Below are 22,347 nucleotides of genomic sequence, written 5' to 3'. Positions count from 1 at the left end.
GAAAGGTGATCTAAGCAACTTTGAGCGTGGCATGGTTGTTGGTGCCAGATGGGCTGATCTGAGTATTTCACAATCTGCTCAGTTACTGGGATTCTCATGCACAACCATTTCTAGGGTTTACAAAGAATGGTCTGAAAAAGGAAAAACATCCAGTGTGCTGCAGTCCTGGGGTGGGGGGGGAGGCGAAAATGCCTTGATGCTAGAGGTCAGAGGAGAATGGGCCGACTGATTCCAGCTGATAGAAGATCAACTTTGACTCAAATAACTCGTTACAACCGAGGTATGCAGCAAAGCATTTGTGAAGCCACAACACAAACAACCTTGAGGCGGATGGGCTACACCAGCAGAAGACCATACCGGGGACCACTCATCTCCACTAAAAAGAGGAAAATGAGGCTCCAGTTTGAACGAGCTCGCCAAAATTGGACAGTTGAAGACTGGAAAAATGTTGCCTGGTCTGAAGAGTCTCGATTTCTGTTGAGACATTCAGATGGTAGAGAGTCAGAATTTGGCGTTTAAACAGAATGAGAACATGGATCTGTCATGCCTTGTTACCACTGGGCAGGCTGGTGGTGGTGGTGGTGGTGGTGTAATGGTGTGGGGGATGCTATCCCATAAATATGGGCCAACATTTCTAAAGAATGCTTCCAGCACCTTGTTGAATCAATGCCCCGTAGAATTAAGGCAGTTCTGAAGGCGAAAGGGGGTCAAACACGGTATTAGTATGGAGTTCCTAATAATCCTTTAGGTGAGTGTACATAAGATGAATGAACATACATGAAAACATTACCACAAATGACATAAACACCCAAGTAAGGAAACAAAGCATACATGTATAACAAGAGAAAATGACATGAACGTACAGAGAGAGAGAAAGAGAGAGACATCATGGCTTTCAAACGCCCTCTCCTTCTCAATAGCTACAGACACAGAAATGGCACATCCTAAGGAAAGCTCATTATGGGACTGGCTCTAGTCGCTGTATTTCTGCACCAAGGCTGAATTTCCAGGAAAGAGACTTCAGATACAGTATTAGGGTCTATATAAAAGAGACTTCAGATACAGTATTAGGGACCACTAAGGTCTATATAAAAGAGACTTCAGATACAGTATTAGGGTCTATATAAAAGAGACTTCAGTTACAGTATTAGGGGACCACTAAGGCCTATATAAAAGAGACTTCAGATACAGTATTAGGGGACCACTAAGGTCTATATAAAAGAGACTTCAGATACAGTATTAGGGGACCACTAAGGTCTATATAAAAGAGACTTCAGATACAGTATTAGGGGACCAGTAAGGTCTATATAAAAGCATCCAAAGAGCACCATGTCATGGGACCTTTAATGTAGCTGGTGTAACAATAGGATAGATTGAGGTATGAAAGAGTTTTGGAAGTCTGATGCGATTGAAAGAAGGAACTCTAAAAGCGTCCGTTTGAGGGCACAAGCTGATATTGTCTGCGCAGAACAGGGTGAAAGCAAAAGTGAACTCCAACCGTAGGCGGTGTCACATGGTGTTCACATCCAGCCGGGTTAAGCAACAACTGAGCCGAATAATAAGCCTCTTCTATAGGGCTTTAGATAGACTCACCTCTTCCTCTGGGTTTCCATCGGTAGGGTTTATGTCTCCATTAGGACGTCAGTCTCTGCTGCTGCTGCCGCCGCTGGAGAACACAACCCAACGTACGTCATTAGCTAGCTGAGCACCGGGAAACAGTCCTGCTAGCTTGTATGTTGCTGTCAATGCAAACAAATTGACACCGTCTGTCTTGTTTTCCTGACCGAATTTTACAGTAAAAAAAAAAAGATGAGGCAAGCCGGCTTCACACACGCACACACCACTGTTTGACGTGTTCACTCAGGCAGGCGAGAAAAAAAACACACACGTCCGTTAAAGTTGTGTAACGTTAGCAGCTAACGTTAAACGCCGCTGGTTGTGGATGTTGTTCATCTCTCTCAATGTTGACACAGCGGCGACGCTGGAGCCGAAGGTCGTCTGTTAAACAGGATGGCTCACTCTGCACTCGGCGTACACGCTCATAAACACGTAGATACCGCTTCCGGCTTGGGAGAGGCGTCTATGCCGCCGCCATCTTGGGACGGAGCTTTTTCCCCCCCAGACTTCAGTCAGACTTCAGTAAAAGTACTAATGCCACACTGTAAAAATACTCTGTTACGAGTAAAGTCGTAAAAGTTTTTTTTTTTTTGCAGGTGCAGGTTAATTTTATTACGGTGGGTGACCTTATTTTTTTTTTTAACATGTGATACAAACGATTTTTGAACCCGCTAACCCGCATTCGGCGTACTTAAAAACTATATAAATAAGGCAGTCATTTCCATTCAGTGCTCATTCAGCAATGAATACACCCATATACACACCCAAACACACACACACACCTGTACACACACAAACACACACACACATACACACACACACACACACACACACACATGTACACACAGACACACACACACACACGTACACAAGCACACACGCACACACACAGACACACACATGTACACACCCAAACAAACACACACACACACACACACACACACACATACACAAACACACATGTACACACCCAAACACACACACTCACACACACACACACACACACAGTTTACTTTAGAATCAAAGCTGTAACAGATGAATGTAGTGGAGTAACTAAAGTAACTAGTAACTAAAGCTGGAACAGATGAATGTAGTGGAGTAACTAAAGTAACTAGTAACTAAAGCTGTAACAGATGAATGTAGTGGAGTAACTAAAGTAACTAGTAGCTAAAGCTGTAACAGATGAATGTAGTGGAGTAACTAAAGTAACTAAAGCTGGAACAGATGAATGTAGTGGAGTAAAAAGTCCAATATTTCTCTCTGAACTGTAGAAGCAGAAAGGCACCTATGTGTGATTCAGCGGCTGTCAGACCAAAACAGCAGCCGAGTGGGACCTCTGACCGTTTCGCTCCTCTCTGCATTCTTCTTCTTCTACTACTTCCGCTTCAAAACTCGCGAGATTAACTCAAAAGCACCACCTGGTGGCGCAAGCCGCGGAGCACATTGAAAAGCATCAAAACTGCATAAAGTAGGGCCTGCTACATTATAAACAGGGACTGCATCCCTACAGTAGCCTAGGGTTAAAATGGAACTGCCTACTATAAAGAAATGAAGTTACGATTGTAAATTGACCTGTTGGCAGTTGGCTGAATAATACTGAATTGATGGACTGACTCGGGGGTTTTAATAGCGTTTTTCCCACAACTTTATTGAAAAAAACATTTTCAGACACGTACTTAAAATAATGATCCAGAGAGACACTAATTATACAAACTTAATACAACTAGTTTTACACTTATTTTTTAGATATAATGTCAATAAACCTCATTTATAGGACATTTTAGGCTACCCAATCCTTGAGTTAAAGCAGAAATTATGAATTTAATTAAAGGAAGGCTAATCCCAGAAGGGTATATGTCATACGTGGCGTTGTCTACGTCTTTACACACCAGAAAGGTGTCTGACGCGGCACTGCTGCTTCTAGCCTTGTCTGGACACATGGATGTTTCCCATGAACATAAGCATAAATATATGCTGATCTGATTACAGCAAAGACAACATCGGCAGTATTGACGGCAAAACAGGCTACAGAAGGTATTTGAAAATCGCGGGCAGTGCCCACGTGGTGTGAGCGTGTCAGCTGCGTGGTGTGTCCATTATACTGTATATAGAATGCCATGAACTTAAAAAATAAAAAGTCTGTAGAAAGAAGGAAGGAAGGCAAGAATAGGTGGAAAATAGTATCAAAAACTTAGAAAACGTGGCCGGTTAGCTCAGTTGGTAGAGCGGGTGCACATATGCAGAGGTTTATTCAAAAACCTCCTTTTTTTTAATAAAACCTATTAAAAAAGAAAGAAAGAAGGAAGACAAACATCGGAAAAAGTGACAAAAACTTTGAAAAGGGCGGAATTTTTTTTTTTTTAAAGTGACAAAATTCGACAAACTTGGAGAAAAAAAAGAAGACAGTAGCAAAAAGGAAAGAAGGGAGGAAGGCAGGAACAGGTTGAAAACAGTGACTAAAACTTAGAAAAAAGCGCTCCCGGACCCCCTGCAGTCCTCCAAAGTACCCCTTGGGTACCCCCCCCATTTGAGAAACACTGGACTACAGTCCAGATTGGTTAATCTGACAAATGAGATTCCCATTGGATCAGAGTACTGTCACTTTTGCTGCCTGTTCTGCCGATCGCTGCCTCTCCATTTGGGGAATGAACATCGACTTGAAACCAGAGCCGGCCCGACCCACAAGCAAACTAAGCGGCTGCTTAGGGCCCCGTGGCTACCAGAGGGGCCCCCAAGAGCGCTTGAAATGTCCCATAATAGAGCTCATAACAGAGCCGGTCTATTTAAAGATAGCGTTGCTGCTAATAGGTCTCACATTAGTCTTTAAATGCTTAAACTAATATTTATAATACACAAGTTGGTTAAGTGCCAAGTGCAGTGGCAACATGCTACAATGTGGAGAGTCCCCCAAACCAAATCCTGCTTAGGGCCCCCCAAAAGTCTAGGGCCGGCCCTGCTTTAAACACACATTGTATGACAACTGGGATCTTTGCTGAAATGTTGAGGCCAGTTTAGAAGCAGAAACATGTTGAAGAGCACCTGTTGCTGAAGGAAATGAATCGGGCATTGCGCTCCATTTCTGTTCTGCTCCTATTATCTGAAATGTGTGTACAGTCTTTGTTGAAGTTTGAGGCCACTTTATTGTAAGCCAGTGGGCGTCACTATTCTTTTCATGAGAGCCCCACTGCTATAACAAAGTCAATAGGGGAACCACTTTTACCGCAAAGTATCAAAAATGTACATCCCCTCATGAGTAGCATGTTCATCTGTTCATCAATCTGTCATCCCTGAACATACAATATGCAAGTTTTTCTACATTAGCCCATCATGTATCTAACCATCCGAGAGCACATTTCGGCGTTAAGAAAAGGAAAGACCGTCCAAACTGGCAACTCCGCAGTGAGTCAGTGTTATGGACGGAAGGACAGAGCAAGTTTAAATATTTTTTCTAGTCTATATTTCCATCTTGTAATGCTGCTGTTTTTCCTGTCTTCTGATGCCACTGTTTTTGGTCTTTTTTTTTTTTAAATATAAATGATTTGCAATAGAGCAGACTTTGGGTCCTATCTCACACCCGGCGCCGTGCAGCGCAGCGCAAAGCTCGACCCAAGTGTCTTTTCTAGTTTAAGACTGACGCAGTTCTCAATTTCCCGTCCAGCGCCCGCTTCGTTTAAATAGCAAATGCACCTTACGCCCATCTGTGCGCCCATGGGCGTGCTGGTCTTACAGGGAGGTGTGTTCAGGTGCATTCTGGGGCGTATTTCTATCTTGAGGCAGCGGGAAGTGATCGCGCCATTGACCAACAAAAACCTGGTCTAAAGTCAATAACGTTATTTTAACTGAGCATTAGTAAAATGCTCCTAGGCTCGTGCACAGCGCACACACACTATGCTTGTTACACACACAGGGACGCACAGCAGCACACACACATGCAGAAGATTACATATAAAAATATTACGGTGCAAATCCTCCATCATAATAGCAATGCGCCAAGGTCCAAACGCGCCTGGCTTTTAAAGGGAATGGGAGATGATCTCTGATTGGTTGATGAATGGGAGATGATCTCTGATTGGTTGATTGCATGTTACGCCCAAAACACACCTCTGATTAATGAAGACACTAAGTACAACCATTTTGGACCCTTTTTTCGTGGATTTGGACACGCCCTAAACTCACCTGCGCCACGAGCTTAGATCGTTAAAACAGGGCCTTTAGAGTTATGTCATAGCCCTGCTCGTTTTGAATGTTTTTATGAAATATCTGTATTGACTGCGTGATCATATCAACGTGTTATTGACCGCCACGCGGGCCACAAATTGAAGCTTGGCGAGCCGCGGGAGGCTTGCGAGTCGCCCGACGAGGAACACTGTTGTAAGTGTATCGCGCCTCATCACTTGTCACATGACCGACTAGTGTTTCCATGACGACTATCCAAATGTTTGCCTTTAATGCACATACACAATGTGTCTTGTATTCGGAAAAAAAATTTGTCGAAAATAAAAACAAGTGGAATCAATACTGAATGTGATGTGTTTTATATGGTTCTATCCTATCCAGTATTTCTAAGCAGATTTTCTATGCTGTATTCTAATAAAATCCCCCCCGTGCCACCCCACTTAAAAACATCCTGGAGTCACCCCTGCATGTAAACTAATTATTTCCCTGTGAAAGATAGAGCCCCGCCCCCTTTAGGGATATCAGAGGAGTTTAATAGCTCCCCCCTCCTCCATCGCCTGCTGATGACAGTTAGTGGTAACTATACTGGGAGGTTTTATCCGTCCCGCTGCCTGAAGATGAACAGGAGTCAGGACAGACTGGTTTGGAGATGAAGGATGGAGAAGCGAATGGGGAACACTTTTAAGACAACCTGAGCTTTCATTATTATTATTATTATTTTATTTATTTTTTTATATATAAAACTGTAATCTGTCTCTGGTGATTCAAATGGAGCTGAGAAGAGACTTGACCCGGACCTCAGCGCTCTATTACTGCTGCTGGATCTGCATCCACTCCGGTGAGTGAGACGTTGAAATCTCCCTGCGCAGCTTGAATGATGGGTTTTATGATAAAAAACATAAAAAACACTGTACATATAGCTGATGTTCTTATAATATTCCAACTCCTTTAACCCTTGTGTTGTCCTCCGTCTGCCTGTTCATAAAACATAAAGTATAAATCATCACCCAGTTCCATGTTACATCTTCTCAGCCAACTTCATTCTAACTAGTTACTACTATTTATTTATTATTATTTATTTTATGTATTTACCTCCGCACACGATCATGTGATCTGTCTATCATTGTGGGACTGCAATTATAAATATTACATTTGTGTGTGTGTGTACGTGTGTGTGTGTGTGTGTTTGTGTATGTACGTGTGTGTGTGTGTGTGTGTGTATACGTGCGCGTGGGTTTGTGTGTATGTGTGTTCGTGTGTGCATACATGTGTGTGTGTGTGTGTGTGTGTGTGTGTGCGTGTGTGTGTGTCTACATGTATGTACTATGTATGTGTGTGTGTGTATGTGTGTGTGGACATGTGTCTATGTGTGCGTGTGTCTGTGTGTGTGTGTGTACGTGTGTGTGCGTGTGTGTGTACATGTGTGTGTGTGTGTTTGTGTGTGTATGTTCGTGTGTTTGTACGTGTGCGAGTGTATATGTGTGTATGTGTGTACATGTGTGTATATGTGTGTGTGTACGTGTGTGTGTGTGTGTGTCTGTGTGTGTGTGTGTGTGTGTGTGAGACGACACGTGTGTCAGATGTTTGTTGAGTGATCATACAGATGTTTTTTTGTGTGATTATTAATGTTATGTGTCGATTGTTGGAGCAGATGTTGCAAGAAAAACAAATTCTGTGTGAACAAAGTTTTATCTTATCTTATGAATTCATGGTCAATAAACCTCATTATATGAAAGTATATCTAATTATTGATATAAAAACCCCCAGAAATGAATTATTTTGATTAAGAGTTAAGATCAGAGGAACGTATGTTGATGGACAATCACAGCCGGTTCCGTATGGAACCACCAATGTTATTTTGGGGCAATTTGGTTGAAAGAAAACAATATTTTTGACATAAAACTTTGAAAACGGGTCAAATTTGACCCGAGGACATGAGGGTTATCGTCATATTTTTGCAATATTATTCTAAACTTCACCAAAAGGAGTACAGCTTTTTTTGCTGAAGTCATTGAAGAAACATGTTAATGAATGTGCACTAACATGGTATTATATAAGGAATGAAGAGAGATCGCTGCAGTCGGCAGTCAGCGAAACAAGCTACAATGTAAGTTATTAGGGGATTGTGCATCTTCAATTTACGTCCACAAAAGTGCTCGTTTTGCTGCTGATAGACTCAGATTAATATTCTAAGTGTCTGACAACATTATGGAAAGGATTTCTAAGGAGGTCGACCTTTCTGTTAAAGAGTAAGATCCTTTTTTTTAAACATAAAAACATCCGGGAAATTGTGTTCACTAAACCCACCAGACTCCATGTAAATAAACAGGAATTTTATCATCGTAAAATACACTTCATTCAAAGTCGACAGAATATATAAAACTATGAAAACACGTTTTGGGTCGACTTTCCACTTTTCCAACAATCACCACCTAACTAGAGCGCTATGTGGAGCGGTGCTAACGTTAGCTAAAACAAAGTGGTGGAGCGAGCTAGAGAAAGAACAGAGAGAAAGAGAGAGAGAGAGAGAGAGAGAGAGAGAGAGAGAGAGAGAGAGAGGTGCTACTGTTAGATTAGATAAAACAAAGTGATGGAGCGAGCTAGAGAAAGAACAGAGAGAAAGAGAGAGAGAGAGAGAGAGAGCGGTTCTAACGTTAGATAAAACAAAGTGATGGAGCGAGCTAGAGAAAGAACAGAGATAGAGAGAGAGAGAGAGAGAGAGAGAGAGAGAGAGAGACAGAGAGAGAGAGCGGTGCTAACGTCAGATAAAACAAAGTGGTGGAGCGAGCTAGAGAAAGAACAGAGAGAAAGAGAGAAAGAGAGAGAGAGAGAGAGAGAGGTGCTAACATTAGATAAAACAAAGTGGTGGAGCGAGCTAGAGAAAGAACAGAAAGAGAGAGAGACAGAGCGGTGCTAACGTTAGATAAAACAAAGTGGGGGAGCGAGCTAGAGAAAGAACAGAGAGAGAGAGAGAGAGAGAGAGAGAGAGAGAGAGAAGTGCTAACGTTAGATAAAACAAAGTGGTGGAGCGAGTTAGAGAAAGAACAGAGAGAGAGAGAGAGAGAGAGAGAGAGAGAGAGAGAGAGGTGCTAACATTAGATAAAACAAAGTGGTGGAGCGAGTTAGAGAAAGAACAGAGAGAGAGAGAGAGAGAGAGAGAGAGGTGCTAACATTAGATAAAACAAAGTGGTGAAGCGAGTTAGAGAAAGAACAGAGAGAGAGAGAGAGAGAGAGCGAGAGAGAGGTGCTAACATTAGATAAAACAAAGTGGTGGAGCGAATTAGAGAAAGAACAGAGAGAGAGTGAGAGAGAGAGCGAGAGAGAGGTGCTAACGTTAGATAAAACAAAGTGAGATCCATGTAAATGGAGCAGATTGTATCATATAACTCCCTGCGCGCCGACTATTTTTTCTTGTTGTTATGGAAACCAGAGGACTGGATACTCCGCTTGTCATTGGTTGTCTGTCAAAAAAGCACTTGACGTAGGGCGTTTTTTTTCATAAAAGCTGAATTTTTTTCAACTCTAAAAAGACGCTCGGAGCTGCAAAAAAAGAAAGTTGGCGGTGGCATTTAAAAAAAGCGCTCTGGACTTTTATGAAAATATGGTTTACTCCACAGAATTATAATGTAAAACAGATGCTGACGGCTCCAAAAAAGACGCCAAGTGTGAACATAGCCTATCTCGTTTTTTTTATATCTCAGTAATCCAACAACGTGCAGCTCCTCCACTGCCAGAGCATCACCGGAAACATACATTCGTCAGTTATAAAAAGCCAATACAATCACAAAAACCTGGCATTACACACATTTGCACAGTTTGTGCTCTTGGCTCGCTGTTTCTTGCACTGGCTAATCCCAAATTGCTTGCCCGGCGATGCCAGATTGCTCGCCAGAGAGTTCAAAGCTGTGCGTTGAGAGAAACAGACAGAAGGGGGGGGGGGAGGAAGGAGAGATTGCTGCTCCTATAAAAAGTGAACACACAAACTGAATGCTACTATTACTTTATACACTTATTGGCTCGCTCTTTTCAAACTCTTATTTGTTTAGCTTGAATTTGACTGTGAGCAACTAAATAATTTCTCTGAAGGGGGATCGATAAAGTATTCGGATTCTGATGCAGCCTCCTTTAACGTGCGAGACAAATCAAATCCCGTCCGACACAAAAGGTCGAACACTTGGAATTCGAGAGGTTTTATTTCAAGCATGAAATTATGACTCAGATGAGTGATTGCTGCCACACACAAAAAACTTGGCTCCTGTGTCGATTTTTTTCCCCAAGTTCAATTATCTCTAATGATTTTTGCTGTACCGTACGACGTAAAAATTGAATCAAAGTGCAGTAGATCGCAGTCTGAACCTGTGAAATTTTATGAACAATAAAGTTCAGCTAATTGCTTTTTTTCCCCCCCCAGAGAGAGGATACAGATAGGTCTACACTCACTTTCTCAACCATAATGGCTTTTGGTTTCTGCAGAATGAAAGGGGGCATAAAGGGAATAGCCCTTTAAAACCTTGGAAAGGAAAGGAAGGTGAAGAGATAAATCAGATGCAGAGTGGGTGGGTAAAAAAAGGAACTGAAAACAGCATGAAGGACAAAAGAAAATGTGAATATTGAGTGCTTAACCAAAGAGTTATTTAAAATAGGCTGCTTTATCTAATGTCCTGACATTAAAAATTACGCAAGCGTATAGTGCTGCCGCGGCAGAAAGAAAAAAACAGTATCAGTATCACGTTATTACGTGAAAGGTTTATTGTAACAAGATGTTTTTCATGCTTTAACAAGATGTTTTCATTGTTATTAGAATATACTATTTATAACGTTAGAACGTGATACTGTCCATGTTATATTGTGATAGTTTTGTACACAAACATACAGAAAACACTCATAAAAACAGATAAATACTCCATATGCCATTCCCCCTTTTATCCACCTAACACACACACACACACACATACACATACACATGACTCCCCAGCCCCCCCCCTGTTATAATGTTCCCCCCTCCAACCCGTTCTCACACCCATCGCGTAAAATACTGACTCTTGGGCAGTGGCTCTCAGCGTCAGACACCGACGCAAAAATCATCCTTTTCCGTCTGTATGGAACGCACCGGGCAGAGCTGCAGCTCGACCACAGCGCTGTAAGATGACGTAGTATGAACGCCAAAGGGCTAGACGTGAGTCTTGAGGGCGTCAAAAAGTGACTCCAAAGGTCCCGACCCAGAGCGTCCAAAAGTGACTCCAAAGGTCCCGACCCAGAGCGTCCAAAAGTGACTCCAAAGGTCCCGACCCAGAGCGTCAAAAAGTGACTCCAAAGGTCCCAACCCAGAGCGTCCAAAAGTGATTCCAAAGGTCCCGACCCAAAGCGTAAAAAGTGACTCCAAAGGTCCCGACCCAGAGCATCAAAAAGTGACTCCAAAGGTCCCGACCCAGAGCGTCAAAAAGTGACTCCAAAGGTCCCGACCCAGAGCGTCAAAATATGACACTAAGGAGACTTTTTAAGTCAGTAACAAACGCCAAAGGCACCTCACCAAGCGTTGCTTTTGGGGTTTATGTCCCGTTCTTGCCCTGCGTCTCACTGAAATGTACATTCTGTAACCCCAGACACCATCTTTTCCTAAACGTAACTGTCCCGTTCTTGTCCCGCATGTTAGTTAAAAGTATGTCCCAAAGCAGAGCAATCAAAAGTGACTCCAAGAGTCCCGACCAAGCGCGTCTAAATATGACGCTAAAGGAGACTTTTTGCGTCAATAACAAACACCAAAGGCACCTGACCAAGCGTCCCTATTTTAGGTGATGGGAGATTGAGAATGTGTTGCCCCCCACAATGTTGAAACCAAACCTACGCCCTTAGTTATCTGTGCGATCGGATAAGTGATCTCTGTCTCATCTCTGTCTCTCTCGACAGCGCTGGCGGAGGACTGGACTCGAGTTCACACGGAGGACGAGCTCTTCAGGAGATTGTTTCGGGGCTACAGCAAGTGGACGCGTCCAGCGCAAAACATCACCGACGTGGTTATCGTGAAGTTTGGCCTCTCCATCGCACAGCTGATAGACGTGGTGGGAACACACTCATTTGCATTAGGGCTGCACAATATATCGGTTTTTTAAAAAAATCGTCATTGCAATATAAACTGCCGCGATAAACACATTGCGAAAGGCTGCGACATATCGTACTAACGTAATATCGTTATCGCCATATTCAACAAGGTTATCGCATATTTTCCTCATGTCGTGCAGCTGTAGTTTATAGATCCCAAAAAACTGATCACACCGCTTAACCCTTTTGTTGTCTTCCTGTCGACCAAAATTTTAACTTTTCTTTTCGACGTTTTGGTCGTCTTTTCGACACTTTTAACGCTTTTCCCAATCCCATATTTTTTTAAATGGGTCAAATTTGACCCAAGGACAACAGGAGGGTTAAAAAAACATCACCCCTATTGTTGCTTTCTAACTATTTTGCAGTTTATAAGTGATTATTCTGATATGTAAGCATCTAATAATATGAGTTCATCCATTTTAACCCCAATGTATTTGTCACTTTTTGTTAACGTTTGGCTCCAAAAACAGGATGAGAAAAACCAGATGATGACGACCAACGTGTGGCTGAAACAGGTATGGAAGAGTGGTGGTAGAAGTATTCAGATCCTTTAGTGCAGTAAAAGTACTAATACCACACTGTGAAAATACGCAGTCCTGCACTGAAACTGTTACTTAAGTAAAAGTATGTAAGTATAATCAGGAAAAGTACTCAATGCAGAAAAAGATGAAGAAGTAGAAAGTGGCATGAAAAGAAAAGACTCAAGTAAAGTACAAGTACCTCAACATTTGGACTTAAGCACAGTACTGGAGTAAATGTACTTAGTTACATTACAGCATTGTTATATATATGTATAAGCACAAACCTATTATTGATATTAGGTTACTGATCTTACTGCTATTCCTTGTCCCGGTAGTCATCTTTCTAGTAGAGAAACTATTTTCTTTTTGAAGAAACAATTGGCACATCCAAAAATTCTTCTGTGCAGGTGCGTTGGAAAATATCAACTACAAAGGACAAACATCCTGCACTCCGCTCTATATTTACAGAAAACTAGTGTTTCGGTCCAACCGAAATTGATAAAAGAACATTGGAAACAGTGACAAAAACATCGGGAAAAGTGAGAAATGTGAAAAAAAAGAGAAAAAAAATTCATCGGAGGGACCGAAACGTTAAAAGTGCCCTGCCACACATATTTCATGACTTTGTGGTAATGTCTGAAGTTTTACCATGGACTCTGTAACATGTTTTGGGGAAAAATGCCTTGGTTACCTTGTTTCAAGCCATTCTAGCGTGGTATAGAAAGCCTACAGGAAGACTCGGATCGATTTGTGCCAGTTCTCATTAATATTCAACAAGCTAAGCTGTTTGAATCTGATTGGCTAACAGCTAGCCAATGAGAGCCTGGCTGTCAGCATCCTTTACCCAGCCCAACTGGGCGAGCTAATGAATAGTAATGAGCTCAGACAACATGATGTCAGACTGACCAGCTTTTGTGATTGGCCTGATTTCTCCGCTTATTACTTTCCAGTGGCTAGAGCTGGCAGAGGAGGTAGCAGTTCATTTTCACATTCATGACATAACACAAACACATATGGACCTAACATATTTCAAAAAATGCAAGTAAAAACGGTTTTGTATGGCACCTTTAAGTTTTCTATAACTAAATGGTGATGCTATGGCAAGAGCAGAGTGCAGGATTTTTTTCCTTTGTTCCCAGGATTGAAACTATAAAACAAGATTTGATTTCTCTTTAAAATGGCGTGTGTGTCGGCAGGAATGGACGGACTATAAGCTGCAGTGGAGTCCCTCCGACTTCGACAACGTGACGTCCATCAGGGTCCCTTCTGAGCTCATCTGGGTGCCGGACATTGTGCTGTACAACAAGTAAACAACACCAAAACAACTGCAGTTGGCTTCAGTTGCACAAACCCACTGATTGTCCAAGTATAGATAAGACAGACTTTAAACAAGAAACCATCGTTCAGTAGTTAAAGGACAAAACCGTTTAAGAAAAGTTTCAAAGGAAATGTGGCCCACACAAACATTTAACCATGAAGTTGTTTTGTTGTTAAAGGTCCCATGGCATGAACATTTCACTTTATAAGGTTTTTTAACATTAATATGAGTTCCCCCCCAGCCTGCCATAAGGGGAAAGGTTACCTCCCCTTTCTCTGCTTTGCCTGCCCAGAGAATTTGGCCCACCCATGAGAGAGAGAGAGACATCATGGCTTGCAAACAAGCAAAGCATGGCAGTTGGTCAAGGGCCCCTCTATATAAAAGATCTATATAAAAGAGACTTCAGATACAGTATTAGGGGACCACTAAGGTCTATATAAAAGAGACTTCAGATACAGTATTAGGGGACCACTAAGGTCTATATAAAAGAGACTTCAGATACAGTATTAGTGGACCACTAAGGTCTATATAAAAGACACTTCAGATACAGTATTAGGGGACCACTAAGGTCTATATAAAAGAGACTTCAGATACAGTATTAGGGGACCACTAAGGTCTATATAAAAGCATCCAAAAAGCAGCATGTCATAGGACCTTTAAAGGTTTTTTTCAACCTGAAAACTAAAAATGAAAGCTATGCAAGTGAAGACTTTATTCAAGTCCTACTTTTCAGTCTCGTCCTTCTTGGCTCCTCATTTTTGTCATTCTCCAGATACAAACACACACACACACACACACACACACACACACACACACACACACACACAGACACTTTAAACAGACCCGACTTTGGATTTCTGTAGGTGGAGCTGGAAATTATCTGTAGTGATCAATTACCCGCTTGATCCATAACGATGTCCTCATCCGCTGAAGAGCGTACGAGGAGGAAAGGTCACTTATACGGAGCCAAACAGCTTGATGGTACCACAGCGTTTCTGCATATTCCAGCGTTGATACATGCATATGATCCTGTTGAATAAGTTACCCTTATTCCATTGCATCTGTGCAGCGATCTTGCATCATACGGTTTTAAGTCAAAGTCTGGTTTCCTGCCCTCAGGGCGCTGAGGAAGTATTAATCCTTAAATGTGTCTGGATGGAAACGAAATTTTTCTCTTCCTTCAGCGTTTGTGTAAATGAGCTTGCATCATGAATACGGTGTTAACATTCAGTGATCAATTATTAAACAGTGCCTGTGTAAGAAGGGGCATATACAGTAGCTCTGTGTTTATTAATTCACCTTTGGAGTTTGAAACATAATGAGACGGAAACTTGCCTTGCCGGAGAAAAAAACCCAACTTAAATCCTCAGTAGTTTCCATCCACACGTTGTTATGAAAATAAAGTAATATGGAATTGAAAATGCCTTCTGGAAAACTCTAAAGTTTGATTAAATTTCAGGAATATCGACACAAAGTTTGTATGTTCGATTTCATCGGATTTTTCTTAAATCGGTAAATGGCTTGTGCGATAAACACCGACGGTATCGTTATTTGCCGAATAAATAATGAGTTTCAATTATGAATCATTTTATGGTTGCAACCCGCCATGAAACGAAGAAGAAGAAGACGTTTTTGGTAATTTCCGCCACATATTTCCGCTTTCTTTGCAGACACGGCGGGTGTCAACAAAGACTGAGAATATAAGTGGGCGAAAGAGCGGACGACACATTTAGGGGGCTTAGGAGACCGTTTTGGGCTTTAGCAGAAAGGGGGGAGGGACTGAGAAGTTGTCGATGTTCAAATTTTTAGGCTAAGTCCTGGATCTTCACAATCCTACCTACAGCACCTTTAATTTGCATAAAAACATGTGGACGGAAACATGGCTAGTGATAGTGTCCTTTCATTTTCTTGTCAATTTATAATATTTTCTTGCCTTTGATTCCTGTCTCATTGCTATGCTTCCTCCCCTTCATCTTCTTCTTTTTCCAGTGCAGACGGAGAGTTCGCCGTCACCCACATGACCAAGGCCCATCTCTTTCACACCGGCCGTGTCCGCTGGGTGCCCCCGGCCATCTACAAGTCCTCCTGCTCCATTGACGTCACCTTCTTCCCTTTCGACCAGCAGAGCTGCAAGATGAAGTTCGGCTCCTGGACGTACGACCGCGCCAAGATCGACCTGGAGCCCTTTGAGAACACGGTGAACCTGAAGGTTGTTCTGCTTTTCAATTTGGAGTTTGTGCCATTTAAGGCTACATTTCCATTGCTGCGTTTTGGTTTGAAAATGAATATCTTCTGCTACGTTGCCCCCTCTCATTCCCCCTGCTCTGGCGTTTTCCCCTCTCATTCCCCCTGCTCTGGCGCTTCGATTAAGATTCCTGCGCACAAAACACATGTAATTTATAAAATCTGATGTTTGATTCTAAACTAGCCGACAATATAACGGCCTACAAGTCCAGCTAAGATGATTAGACCATTAAACACACAACTGGTTGGGTCCTTTACTCTTTCTACAATGGGAGGATTGTTCTTTACTTTTAATACTTTAATACTTTTAAACTACATTTCAGAGTATTTTTTACAGTGTGGTGTTAGTACTTTTACTAAAGTAAATGATATGAATACTTCTTCCACCGCTGGTTGTTTTCCAGCTCTGCTTCTTTACCTCCTCTTATCTACAGTTCACACATGTTCTTTCCCAACGTTTTGTCTTGCAGATGGATGCCAGCTAAACGCTCGGGCTGCTTTTTGCTTTTAATTGACAGAATAGTTCTCAGCATGTTGCCGTTTCATGGCAGCATTAACGTCTGGGGAAAAGCAAAATGTATGAATTTGTTTTCCAAGAGACTAAACGGCTATTCATGAAAAAGATTTCTCAGGCTTAAAATGCACGGATTTTCTTAATGGTGTTGTTGTGACTTTCAAAGCAGAGGAGATACATATAAGTTATCCAGACAAAGTAGTCTTTAGCAACATGCTAATTAGCACTTTATTTTTGGGTTGGAGTTTCACTTTCCTATTTTTCTGTACCGTAAAATAGGCCTATTGACATTTTGTTCACTTTGGTATCGCTTGACATATCTGGACACCAATTGAATGGATTCCCATGAAATTTGGTCCAGCCAATCAGTTATCCTAAAAGATGAAGCCTACTAACTTTTGTGATTTGTGAATGACATTTTCCTCTAGCGCCACCTTGAGGTTCACATTTGTGCTTTTGAGTGAAATATCGCAACAAATATCTGATGGATTGCCATGAAATTGGTACAAAACCTTCATGTTCCTCTCACGATGAAGTTTAATAACTTTGGTGATCCTTTAGCATTTCATTCAGTGGCGTTATCAGGTAGGATTCATCTTCTGTGGACCACGAATGTCTGTACAAAATCCATACAAAAGTTGTTGAGATATTTCAGTCTGGACCTAGGGCGTAATTTCCACTGGGGACACTTTTCAAAATCCTGTTTGTGTCCTCCCCACTTTCAAATCAGTTTGATATTATAAGTCTCGTTGATTGGCCCCTATTTTAAGCAATAAAGAAAGTAAGACATTGTTTTCTTATACATATTCTGGCATATGCTCACTATGGTCAACTTGATTATTTCCTGGATTCTGTATCACCATAGTCCATGAATGTATGTAGAAATGCAGGAAATGGGATTCAAATTGAAAACATTTTTCTAACGAAGGACCCCCAGACCCCCTTTTTGTGGCACCTACATCGTGGTTGCAGCTGCTGACGGGGTCCTTCTCAACGCCCTGCTGCTCCACCATGCACTGCTACTACTATTATTTCTAGTCATAGTTCTATTATCTTTATTGTTACTATAATTGCCACTGTTTGTCATACCAACTGCTATAATTATTATGAATTATATATCTGTATCAGTGTCTCTATGTCCCAACTGTCAGCGGCAGATGGCCGCAAGCCAAGAGCCTGGGTCTGTCCGAGGTTTTTGCCCATTTAAAGGAAGTTTTTCCTCGCCACGGTTTGCCTTGGGGGGCGGGGAATTGTTGGGTCTTTGTAAATTGTTGTCTATATTCGGTCTATCTGTAAAGGGTCCTAAGATAACTCTTGTTGTGATTTGCCCGGAAATAGGGTTAGGTATAAATCAAATTGAATAAAAACAATATCTAATTTCTAGGATTACTGGGAGAGTGGAGAGTGGGCGATTGTCAACGCCGTGGGCACCTACAACACCAAGAAGTACGACTGCTGCCACGAGATCTACCCGGACATCACCTACTATTTTGTCATCCGCCGCCTCCCGTTGTTCTACACCATCAACCTCATTATCCCCTGCCTCCTCATCTCCTGCCTGACCGTCCTGGTCTTCTACCTCCCGTCGGACTGCGGCGAGAAGATCACGCTGTGCATCTCCGTGCTTCTGTCGCTCACCGTCTTCCTGCTGCTCATCACGGAGATCATCCCGTCCACGTCGCTGGTCATACCGCTGATCGGGGAGTATCTGCTCTTCACTATGATCTTTGTCACGCTGTCCATCGTCATCACCGTGTTCGTGCTGAACGTGCACCATCGCTCGTCGGCGACTCACACCATGCCTGGATGGGTCCGGCGGCTGTTCCTGTCGGCGGTGCCGCGCTGGCTGTGCATGAAGCGTCCGAAACATGGTGTCAGGCCTGTAAGGTGAGAAATCAGGGAAGGCACACCAGGTTTACTGTATGCGCAACAATGGAACCCACTGCAGTTCTAGGCAAGACCCGCCCTACCAAGCAACCCGATTTGTTGAGGTAAGGCATTGACCACGATTAGTTGAGTTTAGGATAGTCTCGCTTTGCCAGACCTTCCTCCAGGTCACACAGCATTCCGGGAAGTCCTACACTGTGACAAGAGTGTGTGAATGAAACAAAAACGTTTCAAAACATCCACCTCCCCCTCTTTTGTTTCCACGAAATCGCAAGACGCTCACTTTTTGACGTCTAAACTTAATGTCCACTGAAACAACTGGCAGCGCGGAGCCCTGTTCCTGACGCACAGTCCCCTTTTAATCGGGTAAACAACATTTGAGGTCTGGAAGTTCGGTCTGGACTTGATCCGTTGTGGAGCGACTACGCTCGAACCAGAGATGTTTGGACCAATCAAATTGTCAGGGGGCAGGCTTCATACGGCCAGATGATCAACAGTAACGTAATCAACCACGTCACCAAAGAGCGCTTCTACTTCTTCCAGCGTGCGTGCAGTTCAGTTCTGTTGACAACGATGCGTCGCTCAACATACGTCACATACTCCATTGCTCTGATTGGTTGTAGGTCTATCCAATTGAGTGCAGAGGCATTTTCTTTCCAGGTTTGATTGACACACGCCCCCCCAATGGAGCAGTATCAGACTCATATTCTGACTAGAATCTGAGTATGACCACGTCAGGCTAGGCGTGTATACATTTTCATACGATATCGTACGCGCCCGCTCATGAGACTGCGTTTGACCCCTTTCAGATCCACGTCATCATTTGATCCAGTGTTTCCCCCAGTGTACTGCAAGCCTGGTGGCCCACCGGCCCTAAGTCTCCTCCTCCCCCCCCCACTAGGCCTAAGCCACTTTTTTAATGTATTTTGAAGACGTTTTTACGGACTACACTAACAGTGGGGCGACTCTGTCGGATACTAAGACGTAGACATATTTTCAAATCTCCAGTTAGCTTTTAGCACTGACTTCATGTACGGCTTTAAGGAAATCTGTTTCATAGCTTTTTTTTTATTCTCTTGACCAACTGCCACTTTGCTCGTTTGAAAGCCATGATGTCTCTCTCTCATGGGTGGGCCAAATTCTTTGGGCGGCCAAAGCAGAGAAAGGGGAGGTAACCTTGCTCCTTATGACCTCATAAGGAGAAGATTCCAGATCGGCCCATCTGAGCTTTCATTTTCTCAAAGGCAGAGCAGGATACCCAGGGCTCGGTTTACACCTATCACCATTTCTAGCCACTGGGGGACCATAGTCAGGCTGGGGGAACGCATATTAATGTTAAAAAACCTCATAAAGGGACATTTTCATGCCATGGGACCTTTAATGCCCAGCCAGGTCCTTGTCGGAAAAAAAAGACACTTGGCAATGGGCTAAACAAGTTTGGGGGAACACTGTGATCCCTAGTTATAGCAGCTTTAAGTGAAATGTTGCCACTTGTAAGTATTTTATTTAGGTGAAGCTCTTTTACAGCAATGTTTGAGAACTTTGGCTTCATTAGCCGAATAAAAAAAGAAGGGTTTTTGTAGACAAACAATGCCCACTGATATGTTGTGTTTGTTGTCTCAGGCGGTGCCACCTGACTGATGGACTCCTCCCCATCCAGACTCCGGGCCCCTCCCACAGCTCGCCCGCCTGGATCACTCAGGAGTCTGATATCCATCTCCATGGTTACCGGGAGGACGAGAACAGTTGCCGCAGGAGCCGCCAGCTCAACTCCTCGGATGCAGGTGACGAAATCCACTACTGCAATCTCCACGGTTACGCAAACGCTCATCGCTCGGGGAGGTTTAGGGGGAAGGTAGCCGGGCCACCAAGGATTTCTCCCCTCTCTTCTTCTTTCCCCCCGTCTCTGGGTTACATACTCCTCCCACAGAGACACTCCTCACTCGGCTCGGACTGGGACACCCCTCCTGAGGAGCGTGGTTCGTTCCAGAGCCCACCTGCCTCTGTGCCGTCTCCGGCGGTGCTCTCGGCCCTGGAGGGGGTGACCTACATCGCAGAGCATCTCAGAGCCGAGGATGTAGACTTCTCAGTGAGTGCCGACGTCCCTTTCTTTTTTGTTGTTGTTGAGAGGAAGCGGTTGGTCTTGTCCTGTCTTATATATACGTCTTTATTTTATTATCCAGTCAGTCAGTCATAACTGAAGAAGAACATACATTGCTCAGCATAAGTGAATACACCCATGCTAAAGTTGACAAAAAGAGGAATAAATAAAACATCTCTTGGAAATTGATCTTAATGCCTTAATTAAAACAATTTGGAAAAGTCCAACCTTTTAGGACACCGATTTTCTTTGTGAATGAATAATGTATCGTAAATAAATAAATGTTCTTCCTTAAAATACACGGGGCATAAGTAAGTACACCCCTATGTTAAATAGAAGCAGGCAGAATTTTATTTTTAGAGATTGGCATGGGGTACTTTCCATAAGATCATCTCTCAATGCAAATCAAACCAGCTAGGCTAACTGAAATAAAACCATGCCAATCTGTAGGTATGGTGAAGGGTATGTGATGATGTGGGGGGGCTATTTTAATTCCAAAGGCCAAGGGAACTTTATCAGGATGCATAGTATCCTGGATCCATGAAATAACTGGCCTTTAAAAATAAACATCTGACTGCCTCTATGGGAATTTAACATAGGGTGTGTATACTTATGCCCCCTGTATTTTATGGAAGAACATTTATTTATTTACGATACATTATTCATTCACAAAGAAAATTGGTATCCTTAAAGGTTGGATTTTTCCTCATTTTTTTAATTAAGGCATTAAGATCAATTTCCAAAAGATGATTTTTTTTATTCCTCTTTTTAATCAACTTTAGCATGGGCGTATTCACTTGAATACTGCTGAGCACTGTAAATAAACTACTTTAAAGTAGTAGTAGTAAAGAAAATTGCTAAATTGTTGAGTAATTAATTGTTGTTAAGTAAAAGTACTAATACCAATCTGTACAAGTAAAAATTGAAAATTTGAAAGTCCTGCATTGAAAATGTTACTTACTGTAAGTAAAAGTCTGTAAGTATCGTCAGGAAAATGTAGTTAAAGTATTAAAAGTAAAGAACTCTCCTCCCATTGTAGAAAGAGTAAAGGATCCAACCAGGTGTGTGTTTAATGGTCTAATCATCTCAGCTGGACTTGTAGTCCGTTATATTGTTGACTAGTTTACTTTAGAATCAAACATCAGATTTTATAAACTACATGTGTTTTGTGTGCAGGAATCTTAACATGCAAAGTAACTAGTAACTAAAACTGTAACAGATGAATGTAGTGGAGTAACTAAAGTAACTAGTAACTAAAGCTGTAACAGATGAATGTAGTAGAGTAAAAAGTCCAATATTTCTCTCTGTACTGTAGCGGATTAGAAGGAGAAAGTGGCATGAAAAGAAAAAGAGAAAAAGCAAAGTACAAGTACCTCAACATTTGGACTTAAGTGCAGTAATGGAGTAAATGTACTTAGTTACATTCCACAGCTGGTCTCCTTTTTGTGTCTTTTGCGTCTCTGCAGGTGAAGGAGGACTGGAAGTACGTTGGCATGGTTGTAGACCGGATCTTTCTGTGGATGTTCATCATCGTGTGTCTGCTGGGGACCGTCGGACTCTTCCTGCCTCCGTGGCTCTCTGGGATGTTTTAGAATCAAACTGGAAATCAAAAAAGAAAGAAAAAATGAATACAATAATTAATTTAAAAAAAAGTGTCTGCATGTAAAGAATAAGATCAATCAGTTACCAAAACTCTCGTAGAAACTCTTACCAAAAGTTTCACTTGATTTCCCTCTTATTTTGAAAATGTCATAATCCATTAACCTTCCTGTTGTCTTTTTCAAAATTTTCTTTATCAGAAATTTGGGTTTCTTTCAACCAAATTGCCCAAAAATAACACAGACGGTTTCATACAACGCTCTTCACAAAC

The 22,347-nt window shown here is 42.3% G+C and overlaps 2 protein-coding genes across 5 annotated transcripts in view; one reads left to right on the top strand and one right to left on the bottom strand.

Annotated features, from left to right (window-relative positions):
- The window catches only part of als2b (alsin Rho guanine nucleotide exchange factor ALS2 b), a 53,009-nt gene extending 51,024 nt beyond the window's left edge, over nt 1-1,985 (bottom strand). For all 4 annotated transcript variants that reach the window (XM_039792923.1, XM_039792924.1, XM_039792925.1 and 1 more), the window contains exon 1: nt 1,594-1,985. In XM_039792923.1, the coding sequence (XP_039648857.1) occupies nt 1,594-1,613 (20 nt within the window). In that variant the 5' untranslated portion in view covers nt 1,614-1,985. The remainder of the gene's footprint in view (nt 1-1,593) is intronic.
- A 4,576-nt stretch (nt 1,986-6,561) lies between these two features.
- Nucleotides 6,562-22,132, top strand: LOC120554000 (neuronal acetylcholine receptor subunit alpha-2-like). The gene is made up of 8 exons (XM_039792549.1): nt 6,562-6,631; nt 11,701-11,852; nt 12,363-12,407; nt 13,610-13,719; nt 15,721-15,940; nt 17,874-18,376; nt 20,000-20,465; nt 21,944-22,132. Exons 1-8 carry the CDS (start codon nt 6,562-6,564, stop codon nt 22,067-22,069), a joined length of 1,692 nt encoding a protein of 563 aa, XP_039648483.1. The 3' UTR covers nt 22,070-22,132.
- The last annotated feature ends 215 nt before the right edge of the window (nt 22,133-22,347 follow it).

This window comes from Perca fluviatilis, chromosome 24 (genome assembly GCF_010015445.1).
Source record: "Perca fluviatilis chromosome 24, GENO_Pfluv_1.0, whole genome shotgun sequence".
NCBI lineage: Eukaryota > Metazoa > Chordata > Actinopteri > Perciformes > Percidae > Perca > Perca fluviatilis.
Note: the sequence above shows the minus strand (reverse complement) of the source record. Positions and strands in the feature narration are given on the sequence as shown.